Source organism: Hevea brasiliensis, chromosome 13 (assembly GCF_030052815.1).
Source record: "Hevea brasiliensis isolate MT/VB/25A 57/8 chromosome 13, ASM3005281v1, whole genome shotgun sequence".
Lineage (NCBI taxonomy): Eukaryota > Viridiplantae > Streptophyta > Magnoliopsida > Malpighiales > Euphorbiaceae > Hevea > Hevea brasiliensis.
In genome coordinates, this window is record NC_079505.1 from 91,619,011 (window position 1) to 91,644,226 (window position 25,216).

Genomic DNA, 25,216 nt, shown 5'->3' on the forward strand with positions numbered 1-25,216 from the left:
TTTCCTAGTCTACAGTATTCTCAATTTCCCACGCTTTTGAGTTTTTGACAAAGGGAGAGGGAGCAAGCGCCCGCAGCGCGCTTTTCTGCTGAAGTCTGAAAAAGAAAGTTCAAAACGCCGCGTTTTTAGATCCAAACCCATCATTGTCCCTCCCATCTTCCCTCTTTTGTTTGTATTGTTGTATGTAAGACAGGAACCAATCGGGAAGCCAGTTTTTTTACTCCTTCCCTCTTTTTCAAAATCACGTCCTTTTCTCTTTCTCTAGTCTCAAACAATTTAATATTCATTCTCAATCTGAGTTTCTGAGATTACTCTGTTACGGCATTTCATTTATTATCTATTAAGAAATCATTTTCCTTTCGTTTCATTTCGAATTGGATCTATATTTCTTTGCTGAGGAAGGAAATATATATCTTCAACAATGGACAATGAAGACGTAGAAGGCGCTATGGAAGACGAATTCCAATCCCGCGGTGGCCGCGAGTACCGTCCTGTCGTCGCTCACGATAGCGCCGTGGTCGAGATGTCGTCCTTTGATCCTGAATCTTCCTCATCCCCCGTTTCTCAACAATCTAAACCCAAGTAACCTTTTTCTATCTGTGTAATTTGTATTTATTGTTGTTTCTGATAATTGAACTTCTAGTAACTATCTCTCTCTTTGTCTTTGTTTATGTATATTTATGCATCTGGTTTTCTTTCTGTTTCCAGTGTTGTGGATGTGGTTTTTTTTATGGACAAATCTGCATCTTATTTGGTGTTTCTTTTTCTATTAGAGATAATTCAAGCAGGTTGATTAGTTGAATTTGGCTTTTTTCATTGGAGGATTCTGTTTTTAAAGCTTCAGTAAAGCTTTTATTTTAGCTCTATTTCTTTCTCTATATGCGTAATGTGTCATTAAATTGGATGTTTGGAGTGTGAAGATTCATTTAAGCTTGTTGTGTAATCCGTTGTGGCCACGACATGGGAAAGAAATGGAACTGGTTCTTTCTTTCTTTCCTTCTATCTTTTTTTTTTCAAACAATTTTTTCTTCTTTAGGCTCAATTTAGTACTGGTTTGAGTACTAAAAGAGGTAATTTAACCCGCTCAAAAGAAAGTGATCTTTTATTATTTTTATTTTATTTATATTTTTCATTTTAGAAATAAAAGAATGAATAATGATACTTGTTTGTCATTAACATTGTTTATAATGATAATGAATGCTTGTATTCACTAATCTACTATATCAGGAATGTAAAAGTAGTTGCCCCAGAAAACATGCATTCTAATGCAAATCAAGGGGGTATTCCTGCTAATGGAGGAGTCAATGGCTCAGAAAGGGAACACAAATTGGAATTATTTGGTTTTGATTCTCTTGTCAATATTCTTGGTCTCAAGAGGTATGTGCTCAATTCTTATTCATATGTTCTCTTCCCTTTGTTAATTAATAGCATGTCTTTTTTTTTTTTAAATGCTACTTGAACTTGTAAAAAAACTTGTCAAATTGAAATTCCTAGTGCATAAGCTATCCTCATTGTGGGCTCTGGGGTGTGTCAGAACACTCAGTCTTATAAGGAGGTTTGTGATTTGAACATTTGTCCTCTAGGTTACAATGGAGCAACCTTATTATTGCACCAAGGCTTATCCTCTATAAATTTCTCTGTTAGAACAGGGTGATGTAGCAAGAAATTTGTGCCTGATACACATTGACACTTATTTGGCATTTCCAACACTCATGCATGAACAATAGTCTGGAATGTTGGCAGAGTTTGTTTTGTTGTGAAACACTATTATAAGGTGTATCATGTGATGGTACATGTAATATATAATAGTTACACATCCCAGTTCTAGGAAGGGAGATGAGCAATAATAAAGGCTTTAATGTGAGAATAGGCATTGCCTTGAGGCGATTATTATCGAAATCTACTTAACCATTATGTTCCTATTTGCCATGAATATGTTCTTAGAACTTTGTATTCCTTTGTTCCTACTGTATTGCATGTTGCATTTCATGGAATATACTGGTTTGGCATACGGTGTTCTATATATTTGCCTATGTATGTAATTTTTGCTTGTTTGTGATTGTCTGAATAAATTTATGTGTTTCAGCCAAAAGCAGTTAATAACTTTGGTGATTGCTATCTGCTTTTGACTTGTTGTACAGTATGACAGCAGAGCAAGTGGCAGCACCGTCTAGTCCCAGGGATGGTGAAGACGGCTCAATTGCTTATGAACGTCCAAGGGTATGCCAATGTCTTGAGTGTAATGTGCAACTTTCTTAGTTTCCATTCCTTTCATTATAGCATCACTGTTTTCCTAGAATCAATTGCTTGGTTGGAAATTGCAACAAAAATGAAATGTATGCTGCATAACTAGCAATATGATGATCTATGAAGGCATGTGCTGATTTATGCATGCATGTTTCATAATTATAATGCAACACTTAGTTACTAGCCTTTTGCTCAGTTGTTGAAGTTTATTTGTGGGATAATTTGTTGAATTTTCCAAAACTGCAGTGATCAGTGTTATATTTCTTTTTTGGTGATGTGTTCCACCATTACCATGCACCAGAACATTTTTCATGTTGCCTTAGTTTGCAAATTTGGACATTTGATTGTGCTTACAGCTATATATTGCCATTGAGAATTTTGTGGATTTTTGCATATCATTACGGCATTAATATATGACTCTAACTAGCAAATTAGTAAGGTTGAAATTGGGAACAACTGTCTAATAATTGGCAGATCCTCTTCTTACTGTGAAGAGGATGAAATGTGGATCTGAAGGCCCCTAGGGAAACTATGCTTCTTTGACAAGACTTTACACTTCTGTAAACTTGCGATATTTTCATTCATTCATAGTGTTGATAACTTGGTATGAAGCTTACTATGCATGAGAGGCTGATCTGTTCGCCTTTGATGTATGTAAAATATTATAAGAGTGCTGGGATGGTGGGTATCTTAATAATTCCCACCCTTTTTTTTTGGCATGGTTCCTTTTGATTTTGGAAATTTTGCATTCTTCACAGTTTGTACCATTTTACTCCAAACTGCCACTTTCTCCTTGTTTTCTATCTGAAAATAACAGAAAGTTTAAACGCGATAATAAGAATGAAAGCCTAAAAGAGGAATTTGAGAAGTTCTGCATAATCTGTTATTGATATGTTGTAGATTTTCAAGCTGGGAAGAAAAATAATATATCTTTCTGGGTAAAAGAAAGTGAAACGATTAGTTGATTTTGTTTGATTATGTTGACTTTATTGGTTTTGCTGCTGTTTATTTGTTAATCCAAAAGATAAATATCAGAATTTGTAGATTATCTTTTAAAGTTTGTACAATTTTTTTTAAAGAATTATTTTGAAATATTTAATGGCTAGTTACATTTACCAACCAATTTGAGAAGTTTAGTTCAAATATATCATAGATGCATGTATGTCTATAGACATGCACATTCATGTTTCTGTTTGTTGTCTGTATTTAAAAAAACTAATATATTGGAAACTCTCTATGATTCATAGGAGTGGATTTGTCCTATGTTGCTCTAGTTTTGGTTTGTCAAAACAAGGTTAAGTTGTGCCTGAAAAATGAATTTAGCTGTATGGAACACATACACATCTCTATTTTTGATCTTTCGGCTTTTGAACATGTGCTTTTTATAGGAATTGAACTGTTTAGCCTTTCTGATATATTTCCAAATTTGTTTGTGCATTTATCATGCAGGTTAATGATGTTAAACTGGGTACAATGATGGGCGTTTTTGTCCCATGCTTGCAGAACATATTGGGAATTATCTATTATATCCGATTTACTTGGTAAGTCTTCTATGGATTAATGTTAGTTTTGGCTTTTCCTTTTCATGAAATCTACATTTTTGTTTCAATGTTTTGTGTGAATATTTTTTTAGATTTTTATTTAAATTTTTTTCTTTTATAAATTTCCTTTGTCCTTCTATATTATGGACTAGTGACTTCTATGAACACACATCTTCAAAGAAGTATAACATGAGCATGAGCTAGGGGAAATTTTGGTGATACATATATTTATATATATGAAAAAAATTATATTAATGGAGAAATAGACAAAAATATAAAAAGGTCATCAAATCCTCCTACAATTAAAGACATCAGTATAAAATTCCTTAGCTAATAGAGAGGTGGCTACATAATCACCCTACATGTAACTAATTTCATAAAATTGAAAAAGGAAAGACCATTGATGGAAAAATGAAATGAGACCAAATGGAAAATCTTAGGCCCTAAATTCTTGAAGGTTCCACCATTATGTTTCAACCAAACATGCCATTCTACGGCAAAATAGAACATGAAAAAAGAAAAAAAAAATTCAAAGAAACTTAGCCTTCTTATTGTGTTTGAAACTTTGGAATTGATTTTTCAATACACTTTATGATTGGATAAGTTTTCTTTGAAGTTGGAGTCTAATTGTAAATTGAAAAAGAGGGTTAGATTGTCCCCTCATTAACCTAGTTCTGTTTGATTGAGTGATTGGTAAAATACTAACAACCAATATACCCCATAAAATGAACATTCATAAATTGCATGGTGTTATATTTAGGATCGAGTAGTTTTTGGCTTATATTGACATGGCTCCTTTTTGTCAAGGTTCAAGTAGAAAACAGGAACATCCATTGAGGAAACTTGCACATATGCAAACGATGGTTGTGTTTCATACAGGATTATAGTGATTGCAACAGCTAACTGGGGAACAGAAAATTTTGTCCCCAGCTGCAAAGAGTATTAAAAGTACCTGAGTTGTGGCTCTTTTGCTAAGATTTTTGAAACTTTTCCAGCTAACTAGCTTGATGAGGAGAGTTTGGATTGCCTTTCCTGGCAGGGACCTGATGAATATTATTTGTTTTCCAATTTCCAACCATGCATGATGTTTTAGCTTTTCAAAATTATAGTTGCAAACAGGTTGGTTAACGTTTGGATGAGTTCTTGAACTACAATTTCCTTGTATTTAGGAGTGTTTACCATGGAAGGTTTCCACAAGTATGATCTTGAAGAATTGTGAAGAGAGGGCGCTTGGAGAGTTTTGAATATAACATTGGTGGTGGAGAGAGAAAGAGGAGTTAATGATTTTCTGTGTGTTGGCTACCTTTGCCTTTTGTTTAGACATATTTGGGTTTAGCTACTTTATAACTCCAAATACTTTGTAGCGTTTTTCAATTAAGTTCTGATTTTTTTATTTTTAACTTTTCCCAATTTTTTTTTAACTTTTCCCAATTTTTTTTAAAAAATTTTTCCAATCAAGTTTTGATACTTTATAAAACTTGAACCGTTAGTCCTAAACCATTAAATAGCAAAAATTTTATTTACTATACTTGTGTAAATGCTAAATTATAGTTTTTTCTTTTTTTCTTCTCCCCCCCCCCCGAGAAACAAAATTGGCCTCCTAATCTGTAAATATAATTTTTTTTATAAAAAATTCTGAAGAAATTAAAAAAATATTTAAAAGAAGAAAAGAAAAGGACTTTTTTTTCCCCTTTTTTGTCTTTGAGAAGTTTATTGCTTATTAGTCTTCTCTTCCTCTCTGAAATTTTACTTGGTCATTAGAAAAGACTGTTGAAATATTTCATTGGATTTCTTTTTATAATTTTTTTTAATATTGTTTTTTTCCTTTCGTTAAAGTATTATTTTTATTTAATATGAGATTGATTTGAAAAAAGTGTTATCATGTAGAATCTGCATGGAGCTAGTTAATATAAATAGTGTTTTGACTTTTGAAGCCCATCTGACTAGTCCAATCGAGAGCCAAATGAGTGATTGACTCAATCTGGTTTGATTTAAGATTATAAATGGTTGTTTTTCTTTTTTTTTTTTTTTTTTTACTTATATTGTGAGTAATTTTTTTTTTAAAAATTCTTTTAACTAATTATTAGTCCAGTCAAACCAATTGAACGGATTGGACTGATGAATCTAATGGTTGATTGGCCTGATATCAAAAATATTGAAAGATTCTTACCACTAGGGGTGAGCATTCGGTTTGAACCGAACCGAACTGAACCGTAATGGGTGAAAAACTGAATCGAACCGAATCGCTCTATTTCGGTTCAGTTCGGTTTAAACCGATCGGTTTTGATTTTTGATTGATTTTTTAATTTAGACTTGATTTCAAGCTATTTGGTCTAATTTTGACTTTGGTTTGAACCTAATAACCATTAATCAATAAAATTAAACAATTAATATATATAAAATTAAATATAATTCATAAATTTCCCATAAAAATAAATCAATTCAAAAATGGATTCGGTTCGATTTGGTTCGATTTGAATATATAAATTACTATTTGGTTCAGTTTAACTGTTTTTTTTCTCTTCAAAACTGAACCGAACTGAAATAACCAAAATTTTTATAATGTAAAACCGAACTGAACCGATTAAATTTTAAAACCGAATCGATTGAACCAAATTGACTTGGTTCGGTTCGGTTTTTTGGTTTGAACCGAATTCTGCTCAGCTCTACTTACCACTTAACTGTCTGCTGGTAGCATTTTATACGCTGAATGTTATTAACCCACATATTGGTTAATTGTAAAAGTAAACCAAAGCCTTTATTTGGACTGGAGTGGTTTCACTTGAGGAATTCTCTCTCTTGACTCCCCATCCACCATACTCTCTCTCGACTCCCCATCCACTGTTGCTATTGTAATATTTAGATTTTAGAATTTGCAAGTACTTTGTTGTTTATTCTAAGTATTTAGGTTTGACTTGATGTTTTGTAATTACTTTCTAGATTCATGTCTGATATTTTCTGGTTTGTGAAATTTGCAGGATTGTAGGCATGGCTGGCATAGGTGATTCACTACTGCTGGTAGCTTTTTGTGGTTTGTGTACTTTCCTGACATCAATTTCATTGAGTGCTATTGCAACTAATGGTGCAATGAAGGTACTCTTTAACTTAACTAATCATATGTGTGTGTGTGTGTGTGTGTGTGTACGTATTTTTTTTTATAGGAGCTAGTTAATAAAAATAATGTTTTGAGTTTTGACATTTAGATTATTTAACTTTAAAGCTTAATTATGTTTTGGACAAGCTAGGTTCATATTTTGGAACCTGGTATCTAAAATAACTATTTTCACAACCTTTCCTAACACAAGCTTCTTGGCTCTTTGAATGCAAATTATTGTTTGTGAATGTTACCTTATTGCTGTGTTCAAAGCAAGGGAAATTTTTACTAGGTGTGCATCTCTATTCAGGTAATGGGGTCATTAACCAATAGGATAACATTTTCTGTACTTCAGAAGTACTCTAAATATTTGAAATAACTATTTTTAAGAAGTATGAATACAATGATTTAATAGATTGATTAATACAAAAATGTTGATTTGTATAGATGTGTAGAAGCTCCTCTTCACGAAAGGTTGATATAAAAATTAATTAAGGTGTGATGGTCTAAATGCAAATTTGAAAGAAATGAACTTTGAGAAGTTAAAGCCCACAAAATGTTGGTGGGGCTTTTTAATAAGAAAGCATCATTTAGATACTAGGGTTTAAAAAGGAAAAAAAAGAAGAAAGAAAGCTCCCTTCTCCTTTCTTTTATTATTTTCCTTTGCCTTTGCTGTTTCAGCCTTTTCATATTAGACCCGGATTCATTGTCCTAAAACAGTGAATCCTGCATTGGTAGTAGGCTAAAAAAATGGATACTTATCTGTCGATAACAGACATATCAGCTGATATTTTAAATCCTGGACTAGCTCCTAATTTTCAGTTCAGGTCCCACTTCAATGGAAACAAAGCTCGTTAATGGCCTTGACCATCCTTTTCTCAATCTTACAAGGTATAACTTGCATGCAATAAACTTGTTATTCTCTTCAAAACAAGCTTTTATTGGCCAATTTGTAATGCAAAATGGGAGGAGATTTTATATTCCCAATCTGTTACGAATATTTTGTAATCACATATATATCCACTGTAATTCTAATATGGCTGTAATCAAGTTAACTTTGACTGTTGTGCTTTGATTGCAACACACTGAAACTGTCACACGGTGACAGGTTTAGCGACTGTGACTACTATTTAAAATCTTTTGCCAGAATTGAACAACTTGATGTGAAAACTTATTGATTCCTGTTATTGGTTATATTTTTCTTCTGTCATTGGCTTTACTTGCTTAAATACACTGATCAACCATATGGGATTAAAGTGATGGTTGTGGTGGTCACCATTGTTAGTACTTATGTATCTATGGTGTAGTAGATTTTTTTTAGCATTTTCTTGAATTATTCCATTATTATTTTATGGAAGTTTTTTCTTGGTGTTCTATGATGGGACTCATTTGCGTGTCTAATGCTTATTGTAGTGTGTTGTATGTGTTACTATGTTACTCCATATTACTTTTCATTGGATGCTTATATATTGATATTTACAATTCAACTGTGCTCGTGTTCAGTTTGTTATAAGCCATTTTTTCATTGATTAGGACCACTAGATCGATGTGGGAACTATATTTCTAAGCAATTTGATTGCTATGTTTAATTCTAGGGTGGGGGACCATATTATCTCATTGGTCGTGCTCTTGGCCCAGAGGTTGGAGTTAGCATTGGACTCTGTTTCTTCCTCGGGAATGCAGTTGCTGGAGCTCTGTGAGTAGATATAGTGAACTTTTTAGTGATGCTACAGTGATATCTATGGCTGAATCCGTGACCATAAGGATGAAGATTTGAGGCTTATCAATGCATGTTGTTATCTTTATAGCCTTATCTGAGAATTGTTGAGCACTTGTGTTAATATCTATGCTTTCATTTGCTATTTTTGTGGTTTTAGTTATGTGTTGGGAGCTGTAGAAACCTTTTTAAAAGCTGTGCCTGCTGCTGGGATATTTAGAGGTAATGATTAAGAATTTTCTGGAATAATTGGTTTCAGTACTTAAACCATACCATTTTGAGATACTGTAAGTGAATATTGTACTAATTTATTTTTTTCCCCATATTTTCAATGCAGAGACTGTTACAAAAGTTAATGGCACAGTAACTTCAGAACCTATAGAAAGTCCAAGTTCACATGATTTGCAAATTTATGGGATTGTTGTGACTCTCATCCTCTGCTTCATTGTGTTTGGTGGTGTGAAAATGATTAATCGGGTTGCGCCTGCTTTCCTTATACCTGTTTTATTCTCCCTGTTCTGCATTTTTGTTGGGATTTTTTCAACAAGGATGAATGATCCAACAAGTGAGTCTTTTATTTTTATGGATATGCTTTTATTTTTTTAATGGGCACATGTGTTTGTATAAATTTTTATTTTTTGCTTAAATTAGTTCTTTTTTTTTAATTATAAAATAAATTCTTCCTCATCCCATGATTGATCCAGCTGGAATCACGGGCTTGAGTTTGGAAAGCTTCAAAGATAACTGGAGTTCAGATTATCAATTTACCAATGATGCTGGGATACCTGATCCTGAAGGAAAGACTTACTGGAATTTCAAGTAAATGTTATATAATTGTAGTTTTTTTAATTTTTTAATTTGATATCATCAAATTGGCCTGTCTGCCTGTTTTTGATGGGATGTGGTGCTATTTTCATGGGATAATTTCTGTTGGCCTAGGGCTCACAGTTTTTCTGCACTGGCGTATGGTCAAAATAGAGTTACTGGAAGATTTTTCTTTGATGAGTCAGTGTGTAAATAGTGATTTTTTATTGGATGGCTTTTTCCTTTTATCATTGAAAAAAGAATCAGGAACCAATTGTGTTATCTTTAACTGTTGTGAAATGACTGGACTAGGGATCTTTTTTAATTATCTGATTTAGTTTTATCTTAGTTTCATTAAATAATTGGCATGGAGATTCTTCAAATAAGTTTGAGCTTGACAATAATGCATTCTTTTGATCAATTCCTCATTTTCTCCCCTGACATCTCCTTGGTGAGTGCACAAAAAAAAGGCGGGGTGGACGCAAGGGAGAGGAATTTGCGCAGCCATTAAGTTGGTTGTATTTTTGTAATTAGGTTGTCTAAGTAATTCATGCATCATTTTGAGGCATTTGATATTGTCCTTCATGGATTAATATTTGAATTGTAGGTCATCAAATTCTGATGTGTCAACTAGGCATTTCAATGAAGCATGCCAATGCATTAACATTTTCTGAGAAAAGGACTGGGATGAAATCCTTTTCGTACTTTTTCTAACTTCCTTATTTTTTTTGGCTTTTTCAGTGCATTGGTTGGTTTGTTTTTCCCTGCTGTAATGGGAATTATGGCCGGTTCTAATAGATCGGCCTCACTCAAGGACACACAGCGTTCAATTCCTGTCGGAACATTGGCTGCAACTCTTACAACTACTGCATTATACCTGATTTCTGTGTTATTCTTTGGAGCAATTGCAACGAGAAACAAACTTTTAACAGACAGGTATTTGTATTTTTCTTCTAAATTGGTACCTTTATTGTGTGAACACATCACATCTTTGTTTTTCTTAAACTTTGAAATTCAATCTCTGTCAATTTGTTTGAGATCCATTTTGTGTATATCCTTATTTCTGTATGTTGTAAGTTATGGATTGTTCTCCAATACCTAGTTGCATTCAGTCAATCAAAAAGTCATGGGGCATATACCTTGCAAAGCCCTTTTTTTGGTCACCGAAGTTTTTATTTGTACAAATTACTGGCAAAACATGTCTTCTGACATATATTGTCATTTTACTGACAAACATCACATTCTTGTCACCTAGCTTTTTTGTTTATTTATTTATTTATTAAGAATGACTCAGTGTTCTTCAATGGCATAATTAGTTTTTCCAATGGGTTGTGGATTGTCTCCACATTCAATGTCTTGCTGTTTGCTTCTGCATGTGCTAATTTAGAACTTATTCATGAACCTTAGTTATCATGCCAAAGGTTATCAATAGGATGTGAAAGGGTAGGTGGGATATAAATGGGGATATACGAGTTACAGCTGGCTATTGTCACTGGTATGAAGTTAGGAGTTGTGCATCAGCTCATGTTCCAAAGGCAGAATGACTTAATTTGTTGGCCTTTATTTCCTTTTATACACTTCTGCCTGTTTTCATAATTTCCTCGGTCTGTTGCATCTTTCCTCCTAATTTTGTTTTCCTGGATGTTGTTTTATAGAATTTAAACATTGAAATACGGTTGATCTCTTGGGTAAAATTCCCTAGAGCATGTCTGCTGGTTGAGTTTACTAAGCTGGAATTATTATTTGCATATTAGTTCTCTTTATTGTTACTGAAATGTACCTTTATTGTAGGCTACTTACAGCCACCATAGCTTGGCCATTCCCTGCAATTGTATATATTGGTATTATTCTTTCAACTTTAGGGGCGGCTCTTCAGAGCCTGACAGGTGCTCCACGCCTTCTTGCAGCAATAGCAAACGATGATATTCTGCCTGTTCTCAACTACTTCAAAGTTGCAGATGGTTATGAGCCTCACATTGCTACCCTCTTTACAGCATTTATTTGTATTGGCTGTGTCATCATTGGGAACCTGGATCTTATTACACCAACTATAACTATGTTTTTCCTTCTGTGTTATGCTGGTGTGAACCTGTCTTGCTTCCTTCTGGATCTTCTAGATGCTCCCAGTTGGCGTCCACGGTGGAACTTTCACCATTGGAGTCTCTCTCTTCTTGGAGCATCACTTTGTATTGGTATGTCTCCTTTGACTTTTTTTTGTCTTACTATGCCTTCTTAACATTGAGAAGAACTAATACAAGCATTAAAAATTTGGTATCAGTACTTGCATATTTTTAGTTCTCCTTTTACTGTTTCTTTGTTGCCCAAAATTGACATTGGGCTATGATAGTTGGATATACAGTGAAGAGAGGGATATCCTCTCTGCCAGTATTAGTATCAGTACTTGAAGCTTTTGGAGTTTGATGTCTATTCTATGGATAATAGGAAAACGAGAAAAATTTGCAATTAATATTTCTGAGGGGCTTTTGAAAACCTGATTTCTACTTCATTTACAGTGTGGAGAATGAGATAAATGTCATCTTTTACTTCCTTTTGGGTTTAGTCATCAGATAGCATTAGATGAATAGATAAGTAGGGTTCATCATTCATTCCTGTGGTTGCTACCAATGGATTGCTTCAGATTATGTGCCACTAGTTTCCACTTGCAGCCCAAAACCTGTTAAACATTTCTTCAGATGTGTATTAGACAGGCCGTGCTACTGTACCCAAAAACCAAAGCAATTTTTTATAAACATTTCCAACTCCAACCTGCCCATAAACCTGTTTCCTACCGCTCATATTTCAACTCAATATGGGCTTGCAGGTCTTGCTAATGTCGTTTGGAATCATTGTGGGTACAGGCAATTATTTTGTGAAATTTTGCACGTCTGTCTACATATATTAATTCATGACAAAATATATGACAATGAATCGTAATCTTAAGTGGCAATCATCATTAAACTAGCACTTAGTAGGTCTTTGCTATATGAACATGCCCGAGTTTGTGTTCAAGTACATGCTTCTCTGCTTCTGTGGATGTGTCAAATGCTTGTTTGTATGCGCATGAGTGTGGATGTGTTTCTTTGAAAATCAATCTTACTCCTACTTTTTCTCCATGCAGTTATTATGTTCTTGATTTCGTGGTCATTCACTGTTGTTTCCCTAGCCCTCGCAAGTCTAATATATTATTATGTGAGCATTAAAGGAAAGGCTGGGGACTGGGGTGATGGCTTCAAGAGTGCGTATTTTCAGTTAGCTCTTCGTAGTCTTCGATCACTAGGAGGTATGCTTCTTGTCCTAAATGTGTTAAAGCTAGTAATCTCTCCCTCTCTCTCTCTCTCTCTCTCTCTATCTCGTATTCTGTTGTTTCTTATTTGTATAGGTGCTGTCAATATGCGTAGTTGATGGATCAGAGAATTTGACAATACACTGTCAATATATCGAGCTAGTGTTGCCACTCTGTTTCTTTCTTTCTATTTTTATCTTTTAATTAATCAATAATCTTCTCTAAGCATGCAACTGTCTAATGTTGTTAATTCTTTTTATGTTTGAAAGTTGAAACATATAATGTTGGCTTCAAACATATAACATTTATCAAGTAATACAGGATGAGGAAAACTAATTTTAGGGAATTTTTGTTTATTTAATTATGAAATTCATTTTTTTTGGCAAATTTTTTATTTTGGCAATTTAGGGCTTGTAAGAATGCAGCAATACTTGGTGGTTTGAGTTGAATTTAGGTCTGAAAGGGTCCTATGAACAGTACATGTGCTACTGTAGCGGCAGGCCAAAAGAGGATGAGCAGCAGAGGAGGGGAAGAGGAGAAAACTAGGCAGACTGGCCCTTCAAACCAAATCAAAATTCTCAAAATTCAATTATGAAAGCATAAGCCTAAAAAATAGGTAGTTACACAAGTATTTATAAAGGCTGCAATAAATATTGCTTCTCCTAGGATTAGGAATCCCAATCTAGGAATATCTTAACCCAATACTTAATGGGAACCCAACTTTTTAATTTTTAATAAGAAATCCCTAATGAAAAATTTCAAAAAATCCTAAATAGCACTAAAACCCTACATTTCTGTCTTAGATCTGCATTTTCCCTTCTTGTGAAGTGTTGAAAGTTGAAACTGCTGTATTGCTTTTTGCACTATCTTTTCTATATGAGTAAGTTCTGCAATCTTTCTAGGGGTTTCTAAAAATTTCTTGCATACTTGTTCTCAAAAGTCACATCAGTGCATGATTTTATGGCGTAGGAATCATAAATGGTAACTTCAATTTGCTGGACACTGCACATTATGTTGTCATCTGGATTTTTATTTTTTGTCCACAGTGGACAACAACTTTCTTGTTTAAGAGGTTTGTAATTCACCAAGAAGCTTTTTCATATAATTTGATTTTGTTGCCTTTTCTTTGCCTGTTTGTGTATATATAAAAATCTTTTCATTGTGATTAATGTACCATTGCATTTCCAGCTAACCAAGTCCACCCAAAGAATTGGTATCCCATCCCACTCATATTCTGCCGGCCATGGGGAAAGTTACCAGAAAATGTACCTTGCCATCCCAAACTTGCTGACTTTGCAAATTGCATGAAAAAAAAGGGCCGTGGGATGTCTATCTTTGTGTCTATATTAGATGGAGATTACCATGAACATGCTGAAGATGCCAAAGCAGCCTGCAAGCAACTTGATACCTACATTAATTACAAGAATTGTGAAGGTGTAGCAGAGATAGTTGTAGCCCCCAATATGTCTGAAGGCTTTCGTGGAATTGTCCAGACTATGGGTCTTGGCAACCTCAAGCCCAATATTGTGGTGATGAGATATCCTGAAATATGGCGTCGTGAAAATCTAACTGAAATCCCAGCCACCTTTGTTGGGATAATTAGTGACTGCATTGTTGCAAACAAAGCAGTTGTTATTGTCAAGGGTCTTGATGAGTGGCCCAACGAGTATCAGAGGCAGTATGGTACCATTGATTTATATTGGATTGTAAGAGATGGTGGTCTGATGCTTCTTCTTTCCCAGCTCCTCCTTACCAAGGAGAGTTTTGAGAGTTGTAAAATTCAAGTGTTCTGCATTGCAGAGGAGGATTCGGATGCAGAGGAACTGAAAGCTGATGTGAAGAAATTTCTGTATGATCTTCGGATGCAGGCTGAAGTGATTGTTATATCAATGAAATCATGGGATGCGCAAGCAGAGGGTGGATCTCAACAAGATGAATCACTTGAAGCATTCACTGCTGCTCAACAGCGAATTGCTAGTTACTTAACGGAGATGAAGTCCAGAGCTGAAGGGGAAGGGAATGTACTGCTGGCCGATGGGAAACCTGTGGTTGTGAATGAGCAACAGGTTGAGAAGTTCCTGTTCACAACCCTGAAGCTGAATTCGACGATATTGAGGTACTCGAGAATGGCTGCAGTTGTGCTTGTGAGTCTGCCACCACCTCCAATCAACCACCCAGCCTACTTTTACATGGAATACATGGATCTATTAGTAGAAAATGTGCCAAGGCTATTGATGGTAAGAGGATACCGTAGAGATGTTGTAACACTATTCACATAGTCGTTAGTGGTTTTGCTTCCTTAATGGTAAATGCCGCATTCCTTGTTCATATTTCTCAACCTGTTCAATTTTTGTAGTTTAAATTTTACATTCATTCTTTTTACCCTCATTCATGCTAAAGCGGCAGTTTGCTGTTCAACTTAATAGTTGACATAGAAAATTTTTGAATTCTACAGCCCTTTTTGGGTGTGCATTTTGAGTTACCATATACAATTCAGGCCAATTTTGAGGCTATGATGCTAGATTGGGAGTCATTATTAAAGCGTATATGCCAGAAAAGTTTCTTGGCATTGTCTAATTCTGAAGTTGGGGTTTTCCAATTAAAGATATACCACATTGCTTACAGTTTTTTTTTTTTTTTTTTTCCTTGTTCTATTAACCATGTGGTATCTTGGTATTCAGTAAAATCCTCTCAACGACGATAATTTCAGGATTTGAACTTTTAATCTTGCAGATAAAGTATAAAAATTAGCTCAACGCTACTGATTGGAGAGCTTGGTCCACATTACTTATATTTTAATATTTGTAACTATAAAATTTTATAATTACTTTATTGAAAATACATAAAAAAAAATTGCCACTGCCATATGTATTTTAAAAATAATATTTTGTTTATATAATTTGTGAATATAAATTAATAAATAATGTACAATAAAAAATGTAAAAATTGTACGCACAAAGAGCATGTGTTAGAAAGAAGTTGAGAACATTAACCATTGTTTTTTAGTTTTTTCCATGTATGTCCTGATAAACCTTTTATTTTATAAATCCTTTTTTTATATAAATACAAAATGATAACTAATTTAAATAGTATATTATAATATTTATTCATATGAAATAAAATTTAATAACAATAAAATAATTGCAAAGTTGTTGGGGAATTATTTTTTCTTCAAGAAGGTTATTGGGGAATATATCGATATGATTACTGAGTTCGAAATACATGTGGTTTACTAGACTTTTGCCCGTGCTTTGCGCTGGTATAATAATTATTGATATATTGTTTAATTGAATAAAAATGTGATTATACAGCGTTTTTGGTATTTATATCTAATTTATTAAATAAAAATATTACTATATATAGCATTTTTTATTAATATTTAATTTATTTAAAATGTTTTAAGAAATGTTGATAAAAGAAATCTTACAAATATAATAAATATGAAGAATAAATAATAAATGGAAAGTGAATATAAAAAATAAAATGTGTATATAAAAATAAATTCATAAAATATGAAGATTAGTTTAGTGATATTTATGTAATTTATTTTTCATCTTTTTTTAATGTTATGATCACTAAATTATAATACTGTAGGTTTAAGAGAATCTTACTTGAATATTGTGTTTTCTATTTACATTAGGAGATGGCTAATTTAATTTTGATTTTTGATATTGATTTATATATTTTATAACTCTTAATTTTTTTTAATATTAATTAAATTATAACATTATTATCATAAATTTTTTTATTATAATAATTAAGTACATAATTTTATAATTATAGTGAACAATAAAAAGATAATTTTAATTTTCATAATTTATAACTATAGCTCTTAATATTTTTTAATATTAATGAAATTAAAAGTGTCGTCATAATTTTTTTAAATTATAAGAAATTAAGTTACAATTATAATGGACAATGAAAAATGCTTTATCTTACTTATTGTTAGGAATACTTCCAAGAGGCATTTTATTATCATAATATAATGTGGAATTTCAGTGGGATGGAAAGACCAAAAGGTAACCTCTTTTATTTATTTATTTTGTCAAGAGATTGTTTGAATTCATTAAAGAAGTGGGCCTTATGGTCCATTACAAGAAAAGGCTACCTAGCCTAAATACAAATAATCTAGCTAAACTAGATTCAACCAGCATCTAAGACCCAAGGCCGATCAACAACCTTAGTCGAAGTGGGTCAACCGCCTGAATCCAAAACCCTGTAATACACCCAGAAGCATCGTCGCGCATAGACGGCTATCTTTCATCAGGGGGGAGATGAACAACAAACTCAAGAGGAAACCGGAGGCCATGCATGACATCAACGCCTGATAAAAGGCCCAAGCAAGAAACACCAAGGAATCGAACTAGACTACTGGTTTTAGGCACGAAACAAACGAGGCACAAATTCAAGGTAGCTAGAAACTATAGTGAAGGAGAAGCCATGAAAACCACGCATGGTCTCTTCGGTGTACCATTCGTGCCTTTTGGCCGACCTTCTAGATCGCACCCGCGAGCAAACCACCACCAGAAACTAATCCATGCCATGCAAAACCAGGGAAGCTCACACTAATTCAGTCGAATTCCATAGCAAACCCTTCAAACAAAGAAGGAACACTAGACAAAATCAAGCAACTAGGAAGAGCTTCATGCTCCTCACAATAATCACTAGAAATGCTCACAATTAGTCCGGATTTGCAAAAGAGAAACATGAAACAAAAGGAAAAAACTAAAAACAATTCAATCCAAAAAAACGAGGGCAAAACCCACTTCTCCAAGTCAAGGGGGAAAGGGGCCTCCCTTCGGGAGAGCCCTTAAAAGACAGCTACAAACGGGACTTCTTGTCGAAGACAAAAATGGTGCAGAGAGAGAAGCTACGTATCCCATTCATATTAATAAGAATTGAAAGGTATCGACACTGCAACACTAACCATTTTTTTTTTAATTTTTTTATTATTATATCATTTTCATCCTTAAATTATATCGAGAAATTTAATTAGATTTTAAAATAAAATTTTATTCAATCAGGATATTAACTATTTATTATCCATTAATTAATAGAGACCAATTAGCCAACAGAAAATCTAGGTTATTTGGAGCCCATAAAATAATTAAAATATTGTTTTTAAAATTTTAAATTAAAATCTCTCAATAAAAATACTTATAATTAAAAAAAATTAGAATAATTGGTTCATAAAGTTTAATAAATAAATTTAATTTAATTATCAAATATATATATATATATATATATATATATATATAAACTCATTGAAATCTTTTTCTTACCAATATACAAAGCAAAGGATTTTTCTAGATAATATATCATATTGAATTTATTTAATATATTTATTAAATTACTAATAAACTATTTATAAGAAAAATTGTTCATTTAAAAATCTAGGTTATTTGGAGCCCATGAAATAATTAAAACATTGTTTTTAAAATTTTAAATTAAAATCTCTCAATAAAAATACTTATAATTAAAAACAAATTAGAATAATTGGTTCATAAAGTTTAATAAATAAATTTAATTTAATTATCAAATATATATATAAACTTATTGAAATCTTTTTCTTACCAATATACAAAGCAAAAGATTTTTCTAGATAATATGTCATATTGAATTTATTTAATATATTTATTAAATTACTAATAAACTATTTATAAGAAAAATTGTTCATATATTCATTATATTCAAATCACATAAAATTATTTGAGTAAAATTTAATAAAAACTTTCACAATTAAAATTAAAAAAAAATCAATATACAAATTTTTCATATAATAATAAAATTAATTTACTATAATGAAATTCTCTTGCCAAACATTATTTTACTTTATTATTATTATTATTGAATTTATTTCGCTTACAAAAGAATATTAATTTAAATTAAACATTAATATTTAAAAGACAAATTTGAATGATATTAAAAACTATATACTAAAATTACCTATCATACATAACAAATTAAATATAAATTACCCACATTTTCATACTATTAACTAGTCGATTATTTTTTGTACAAATAATTTGAAAAATAAAAATATAATAGTCACATAAAGATTTTCACCTAAACTTTGAGGTGGTAACTAATTTATATAGGGCATGTTTATATTACTATTAGAATTGCGGTTGTTTATATTACTATTAGAATTGCGGTTGAGAAAATTATTTTTTTAAATATATTAATTAAAGAGTATTAAAAAATAATTAAAATTAAATTAAATAAATTTTAATCATAAAAATATTAAAATAATAAAATAAATTTTTTAAAATTATTTTTTAAATAACATTTAAAATAATATTTTTATTTAAAAAAATAGTTTGAAGTCTCTAAACGCAATATCAAAAAATCATATAATATATCAAGTATAAACTAAATCAAAATTCCTCTCTTGGTAGATATGATTAATTGGTTCTTACACTCCTATTGCTAAATTGGAACTGTATGATTGTCAATAAATATGACAGATTAGCATATGCCAATCTCTAAAATTTTATATTTCATCCACCATTCAACTTCACTATCCCAACCCCATAAAATACATATTATTATATATTCGTTCAATTGATTTATTTTTTTAAAAACTTTTTATAAATTCCACTTTCATTATAAAATATATATAATCATAAAAAATATTTAAAAATTTTATAAAATTTTCATTTATTATTATTAATAAAGAGAATGTTGTTTCTTAGTTTCTTTAATAATATTTCTGTTTTCATTAACAACTCAATGAATTTATCACATCAAAAGCACCACCTATAGAGAATCACAAGAAAAAAAAAATTAGCTCAGTAATATTAAAGTCATAACATTATCTCAAATTTAAAAACTAATAAAAGCTTAATGTATAAAAAAAATTTAGAAAAAATTATTATTTAGTTTTTTATTTTAATAAAATTAATTATTTTATTTTTTATTTTAAAAATATATTAATTAATTTTTATATTTTTTCTATTTATTATTTTGTCTTTCTGTCTAATTTAAATTAATTTTTCTATTAGTTAATGACTCAACACATAATTCTATTTATTCCGTAAAAAATATTTTCTAGCAAAATATTATTTAAGGAAATGAGTTAACGAAAAATAGTTTTCAAATTAAAAGTAAAATTAAACTATTTTTTAAGAAAATAAATTTCTCTTTTAAAAATAGAAAATCATTTTATAGACTTAACAATCTTATTAAAAATGAGAAAACATTTTACATATGCATGATATACACATATATTATTAATTTAACATTGTTATCAAATGATAAAAAATAATTTATATTAAAATATCTTTCATATATAAATTATTTTTTTAAGTAAATGAAGCCTAAAGGAGAGAAATTATCTTTATAAAAAATAAAATTATTGAAAGCTTAAAAAAAAAATTACATAATTATATTTTTTAAATTACTCTCATTAATATTTAAAATATTTGAAGATACTAAAGAGTAAATGAAACAATTATATAAAAACTAAATAAGAGAATCAAGTAATTAATATTATTAAAATAAAAATACTAAATTATAATTTTTCCAATCTTAACTAAATTCTCTTCTCTTCTCTTAAAGCTCTGCACCAATTAAAAAAAAAAAATCTTGGAAACATATAATCATGCTTTCCTCATTTACAATCTAATATATTAAAGATAAAATAAAATTCAACACAAAAAAAGAAATTCAAAATAAAATTCTGTTGACCCCGTGTAGCTCAAAATGAGCATTGATTTTGATGATAATAAAATTCAAACAGAATCCATCTAACCTAACTTTAAAGTGATGTGTAGATTCCTTTTCTTATTCATAAAGAATTTTTGAAGTTGCTAAGGAGGAAGAATACTCAAAGGCATCTCAAGACAAATCCAAAATGAGAAAAGAACAAGATTATGAAAGCCAAGACTCAAAGTAAAGATATGAAAGTCATAGAGTTAGAGATTGAGTCTTAGGTCTTATGTGAAAAGAATAGATGAGAATTTAGTCGAATGGAGCTCAAAAATGAAACTTTATTTTCTGATTTCTTTTCCTCATCATGACCTTGGATACTGCAACTGGAACTTATTTTTCTTCTTAAGGTCTAAATTATTTTCTTTAATATTACAAATTGAGATATGCAGCTGTTGACTTAGTTTGCTAACTGCTTTGCTAAAATATTAGTTTGCTAATGTGTTTGCTAAAACATTAGTTTACTGTTGTTGCCAAAATTTCGTTAGTTTGCTAAATGATCAGAGCTGCTCAACTTCGCACAACAAGACAAAATAACGGTCATTTTGTCTTGAGCAGTGTGTATAACGTTTCAAAAAGGTTTCAAACGGTCTAAAATGATTTGGGACTATAAATACACCTTCTTTACTTCATTTCATTTTTGATGAAAGCTTACATTTGAACTCCAACTTTGATTTTTCATTTATTGCTTTTATTCAAGAGCTTTAAAGTATTTGAGCTACCATTGGCAAATCAACTCATCTCTTCTTTATAGTTTGATTTGTATTGAATAAGAGTGAGTGTTAAAACATTAAGTTGCATTTAAGAGAGGTTGTACAAGCACCTATTGAAGCTTGAGAGAGAGTAAGTGCTTGTGATAGCACTTGTCAAAGGTTCAAGCTGCCTTGGTAAAAGCTTGGTGTTGAAAAAGTGTAAAGGGCTTTTGGTCTCTTGACTTTAAAAGAGCAAATAGTAGAGAGAATACTCAAATAGGGTTCTTTGAGAGAGTGGATGTAGGTTAGTTAAGCCGAACCACTATAAAAATTATTGTGTTTGATCTCTCTAACCTTAACCTCTTTACTTTTGTGCAATTTAATTTTTACACATGACCTTGAATGTTGATTGAATATATTGAGTTGGTATATTTGAGGATTTATGAGTATGATGAGAAATTAGTTGAAAGTCATGTGATGCATATTTTGGTAGCTATAAATATTGATTAAAGCTTGACTTGCAACTTAGGGACATTTTATTGAAATACATATCACTGTCATTATATACTAAGAAGCACCTAGTTGAACAAAGCCACATTTTTTCATTAGGCTATAAGTAAGGGCTGAAAAATTGTTCAAGTCCAATTCACTCCCCTTTTAGACTGGTTTGGGACAACAAATTCTTAATATCCTAAGAAAAATGAAAAATCACAGCTGGTATACTCTGCGACTGTGATGGCTAATCTATTTATATGAATTTTTTTTAGACTCAATTTATTATGGATTTAAGATTAAAGATATATAGTAGGATTTATTTATTAAATATATAAGTTTCACGTATTTATATTTTAGATCCATAATAAATCAAATTTAGGTAAAAAATTTTTATATTCATTGTCACACCCTACCCCTCTGTAAGGCATAACATGATCCCGTAGTATACCTAATGAATTACCAACTCCGTCTACTGATAATCCATTAAATACACTACAAGGGATTTTAAAAACTTTTCTTACTTCTTTTACAGTGGTGAGCACTATTTACAGGTGTGAAAGACTTTGGTGAACTGAAGTGAAACAACTAACTCATTTGATTTATTTGGAATATCTGTAAAAATTTTGGCAAGGTGCCATTTGTATTTTGGACAAAACAGTTCTTCAGAAAACCTGTAAAAAGCACTTCAATTATTTTCCAAATCTCAACTCCAACATTTTTATCAACACAACACATTTCTCAAGTCAAATCCACAGTGATTTTCAAAGGCTAAGATACAAAGATATAACACAATTTTTACAAGCCAAATAACTCATAATTATTTTACAACTTTACTGTACAACTTAAATTTACAACTGCTCAAAACCAAGAACAAAATATACATACAGTGAATATACATTACATTACAAAATGCCACATGTGGTATACTCACTATACCCAAAAATCTCTCGCTGGCGATACTAGCGACCTAGCTTGTCAGCCTGTCTCTCTACTGCGACAAGAATAAAGCTATCACGAGAAAATGTCTCATTGGTGCACAACATATACCAAATACAAATTTTAAATCACCATTCATAACTCATATCAATAGTGGATACTTAAAATCATAGTTAAATTCAAGACAATAAATGTCAACAAGAATTTAAACTCCATTTGTTAATATCACAATAATTTTCAATAAGTCAGATCATGGTTGAATTCAATAGATGATATGTCAATAAGAGTTTAAATCAATTTCACAATCTCACAATACATAATAACACAATTCGATCAAATAATCAAGAATACAGTGTTGCCAATCTATAACACAATTTAGGCCATGACACAATTTTTTCCATATATGCCGTGGTTGTACACCACGACAAGACATGCTCACCCCAATAATCGAAATCAATGAGGAGGAAGCTAGCTATATAATGAGAACTCATCCATACTCACCTCAGGTGGGAAGTCAAAGAGGGAGGAACATAATCATACTCACCCCGCACTAATAAGTCAAAGAGGAGGAATAATCACACTCACCCCATTAATGGAGGAGGAACATATTATCGTTGTCATGCCAATTGTGAGTCAAAACAATTCCAAACATTTTATTCAAATGATCCGTAAGAATCCAATAAATTTCCAAAGTTATAATTTCATTCACAAAATGGCAACACAATTCGTAATTCACTTCAATTTCCACAAAACCATTTACGTGCTTTTCAATCAATAAGTATCCATCAAATACCATTCAAACAATTTTTCAGTTTCAAACCATTCACAATGTTTTTCAATCAATAAGTGTCCACCAAACACATTTCCACAATTTAAAACAATGATATGCAAATAGTCAATATTTATTTCCATTGAAAATAATTCAAAAGAAACAGTTGTTGTGCACAAACCTCGATGACTGCCCCCTGATCCGACTCGGTGTTTCCTTCCCTTTTCTGAGTCTTTGGTAATCGAGAAACACAATTTGAAGTGTTTCAAGACTAATTTAAACTGCTCTATCGATGGTGTTTGGTAAATAATGCATCAACTCAATTATTCACTTAATCACCTAATATACCGACCCTCGCTATGCTTTTAGGTAAATTAGGTTTTAGTGTCGTTAATATGTCACATTTGATAGGGTTTTAGGTTTGGTATGTTTTACCAAAGTCATTTCCTTGCTTAGTGCATTTTAATGCAAATTCTTTGGATTCCGACACTGGTTTGACCTAACCGGACGATCTAGTTCCTCGGTTTTTGGGTCTCGGTCGAAACTACAAACTTGTAGATTTAGGTCTTATGGACCGCGGTGCAAAATTTCAGGTCAATCCGAGTTAAGTAGACCGAGTTATGGTCATTACACTCTTGCTGGTCAAATGGTACCATTTTAGGTCAAATTTAGGTCAAATTGGTCAATTCTGGTTCGGCCAGTTTTTGGACCCGAACTTGTGCAAGTTGTTTGACTTGCTTATGGTCATTTCTGGGCTTTGGTGTCTTCATAAGACTTGTAGGTATGGGTCTTAACTATTCTTGGTTAAAATTTCAGGTCAATTGGACCTGTTTTGAGTGAGTTATGGCCTAAACACTCACTGCTGCCCAATTGGTCATTTTTCAGGTCCTAATTGCACCTAATCCGAATTGGTCATTTTTTTAGGTCACCTTGCAAGCAGAATTTTGGTATGTTTTCTCAATGAAAGTTGGCACATTTTGTGCCTAGTTTCACCTCAAATTGGTCTCATACCAATTGAGGTTACACATTTAAGGTTATAGGCTAAAATGTGTACTGCCCTCAATATGCTTTTCACACCCCATTCAAAACACATATTTACCTTGCAAAGTTTACTTCCATACCCTACCAAATCAGTTTTGGTACATTACCAAAAGCACTTTCTACTTTACATTAACATTATTTTGGGCAGATTCCAATCAGCCTCAACACACCAATATCATTCACAATTACAATTTCTAAGTACTATTACAAACACACCTAACCATTACAAATTTTACACACACTTTACAAGATCAATCTACATACATATCATCAATCCTTCTAGGTTAATATTCTGCATACATTTCCTTCAATATATACCATTACTCAAGTGTCCCCAAGCTGCCACAAACCATTCTTCAACATCAAAGTGCCGTCCATTTTATAATTTCCCATCCAAGTGCATAAATCACCACATAAACATGAAATAATTCACTAGGTTACTAATTCATCATGATCAACACCATTTCTCATCAATTATATGCACAAATATCTCATCAAAAACGTGACTCATGGCTGTCCAAAATGAAAACAACAATAACCCTTCAAACTCAAAATTTTCTTTCACCAAACTAACACCCATAACATGAACATAAACTTTAACAAAGAAATTCTCAAAAATGCAAACTTACCTTTAATTGTAACTTGCTAAACCTTCATCAAACTTCTCAAAATTAGTATCAATATCTTCCTTGTGATGTGTAGACAAAGTTTAATGAAGAACACTAAGAGGTTGGAGTTGAAAATGGAGAGTTAAGAAAGCTTGCATTTATAATGGATATGGAGTTTCCTTCACTCTTCAATTCGTCTATTTGAATGCAAATGAGGAAGATGACTTATTCAGCTGCATTTTAAGTGTACACATGTCCCACTATGTATTTAATTAATCC

The 25,216-nt window shown here is 31.7% G+C and overlaps 1 protein-coding gene across 1 annotated transcript; it reads left to right on the plus strand.

The window, feature by feature from the left end:
- The first annotated feature begins 202 nt into the window (after positions 1-202).
- On the plus strand, positions 203-15,263 carry LOC131171996 (cation-chloride cotransporter 1-like). Its single transcript, XM_058132940.1, has 13 exons — positions 203-582; positions 1,228-1,377; positions 2,142-2,220; positions 3,697-3,788; positions 6,767-6,881; positions 8,478-8,578; positions 8,760-8,821; positions 8,937-9,164; positions 9,304-9,418; positions 10,145-10,339; positions 11,195-11,595; positions 12,522-12,683; positions 13,875-15,263. The coding sequence occupies exons 1-13, from the start codon at positions 422-424 to the stop codon at positions 14,963-14,965; spliced, it is 2,952 nt and encodes a 983-aa protein (XP_057988923.1). The 5' UTR covers positions 203-421; the 3' UTR covers positions 14,966-15,263.
- The last annotated feature ends 9,953 nt before the right edge of the window (positions 15,264-25,216 follow it).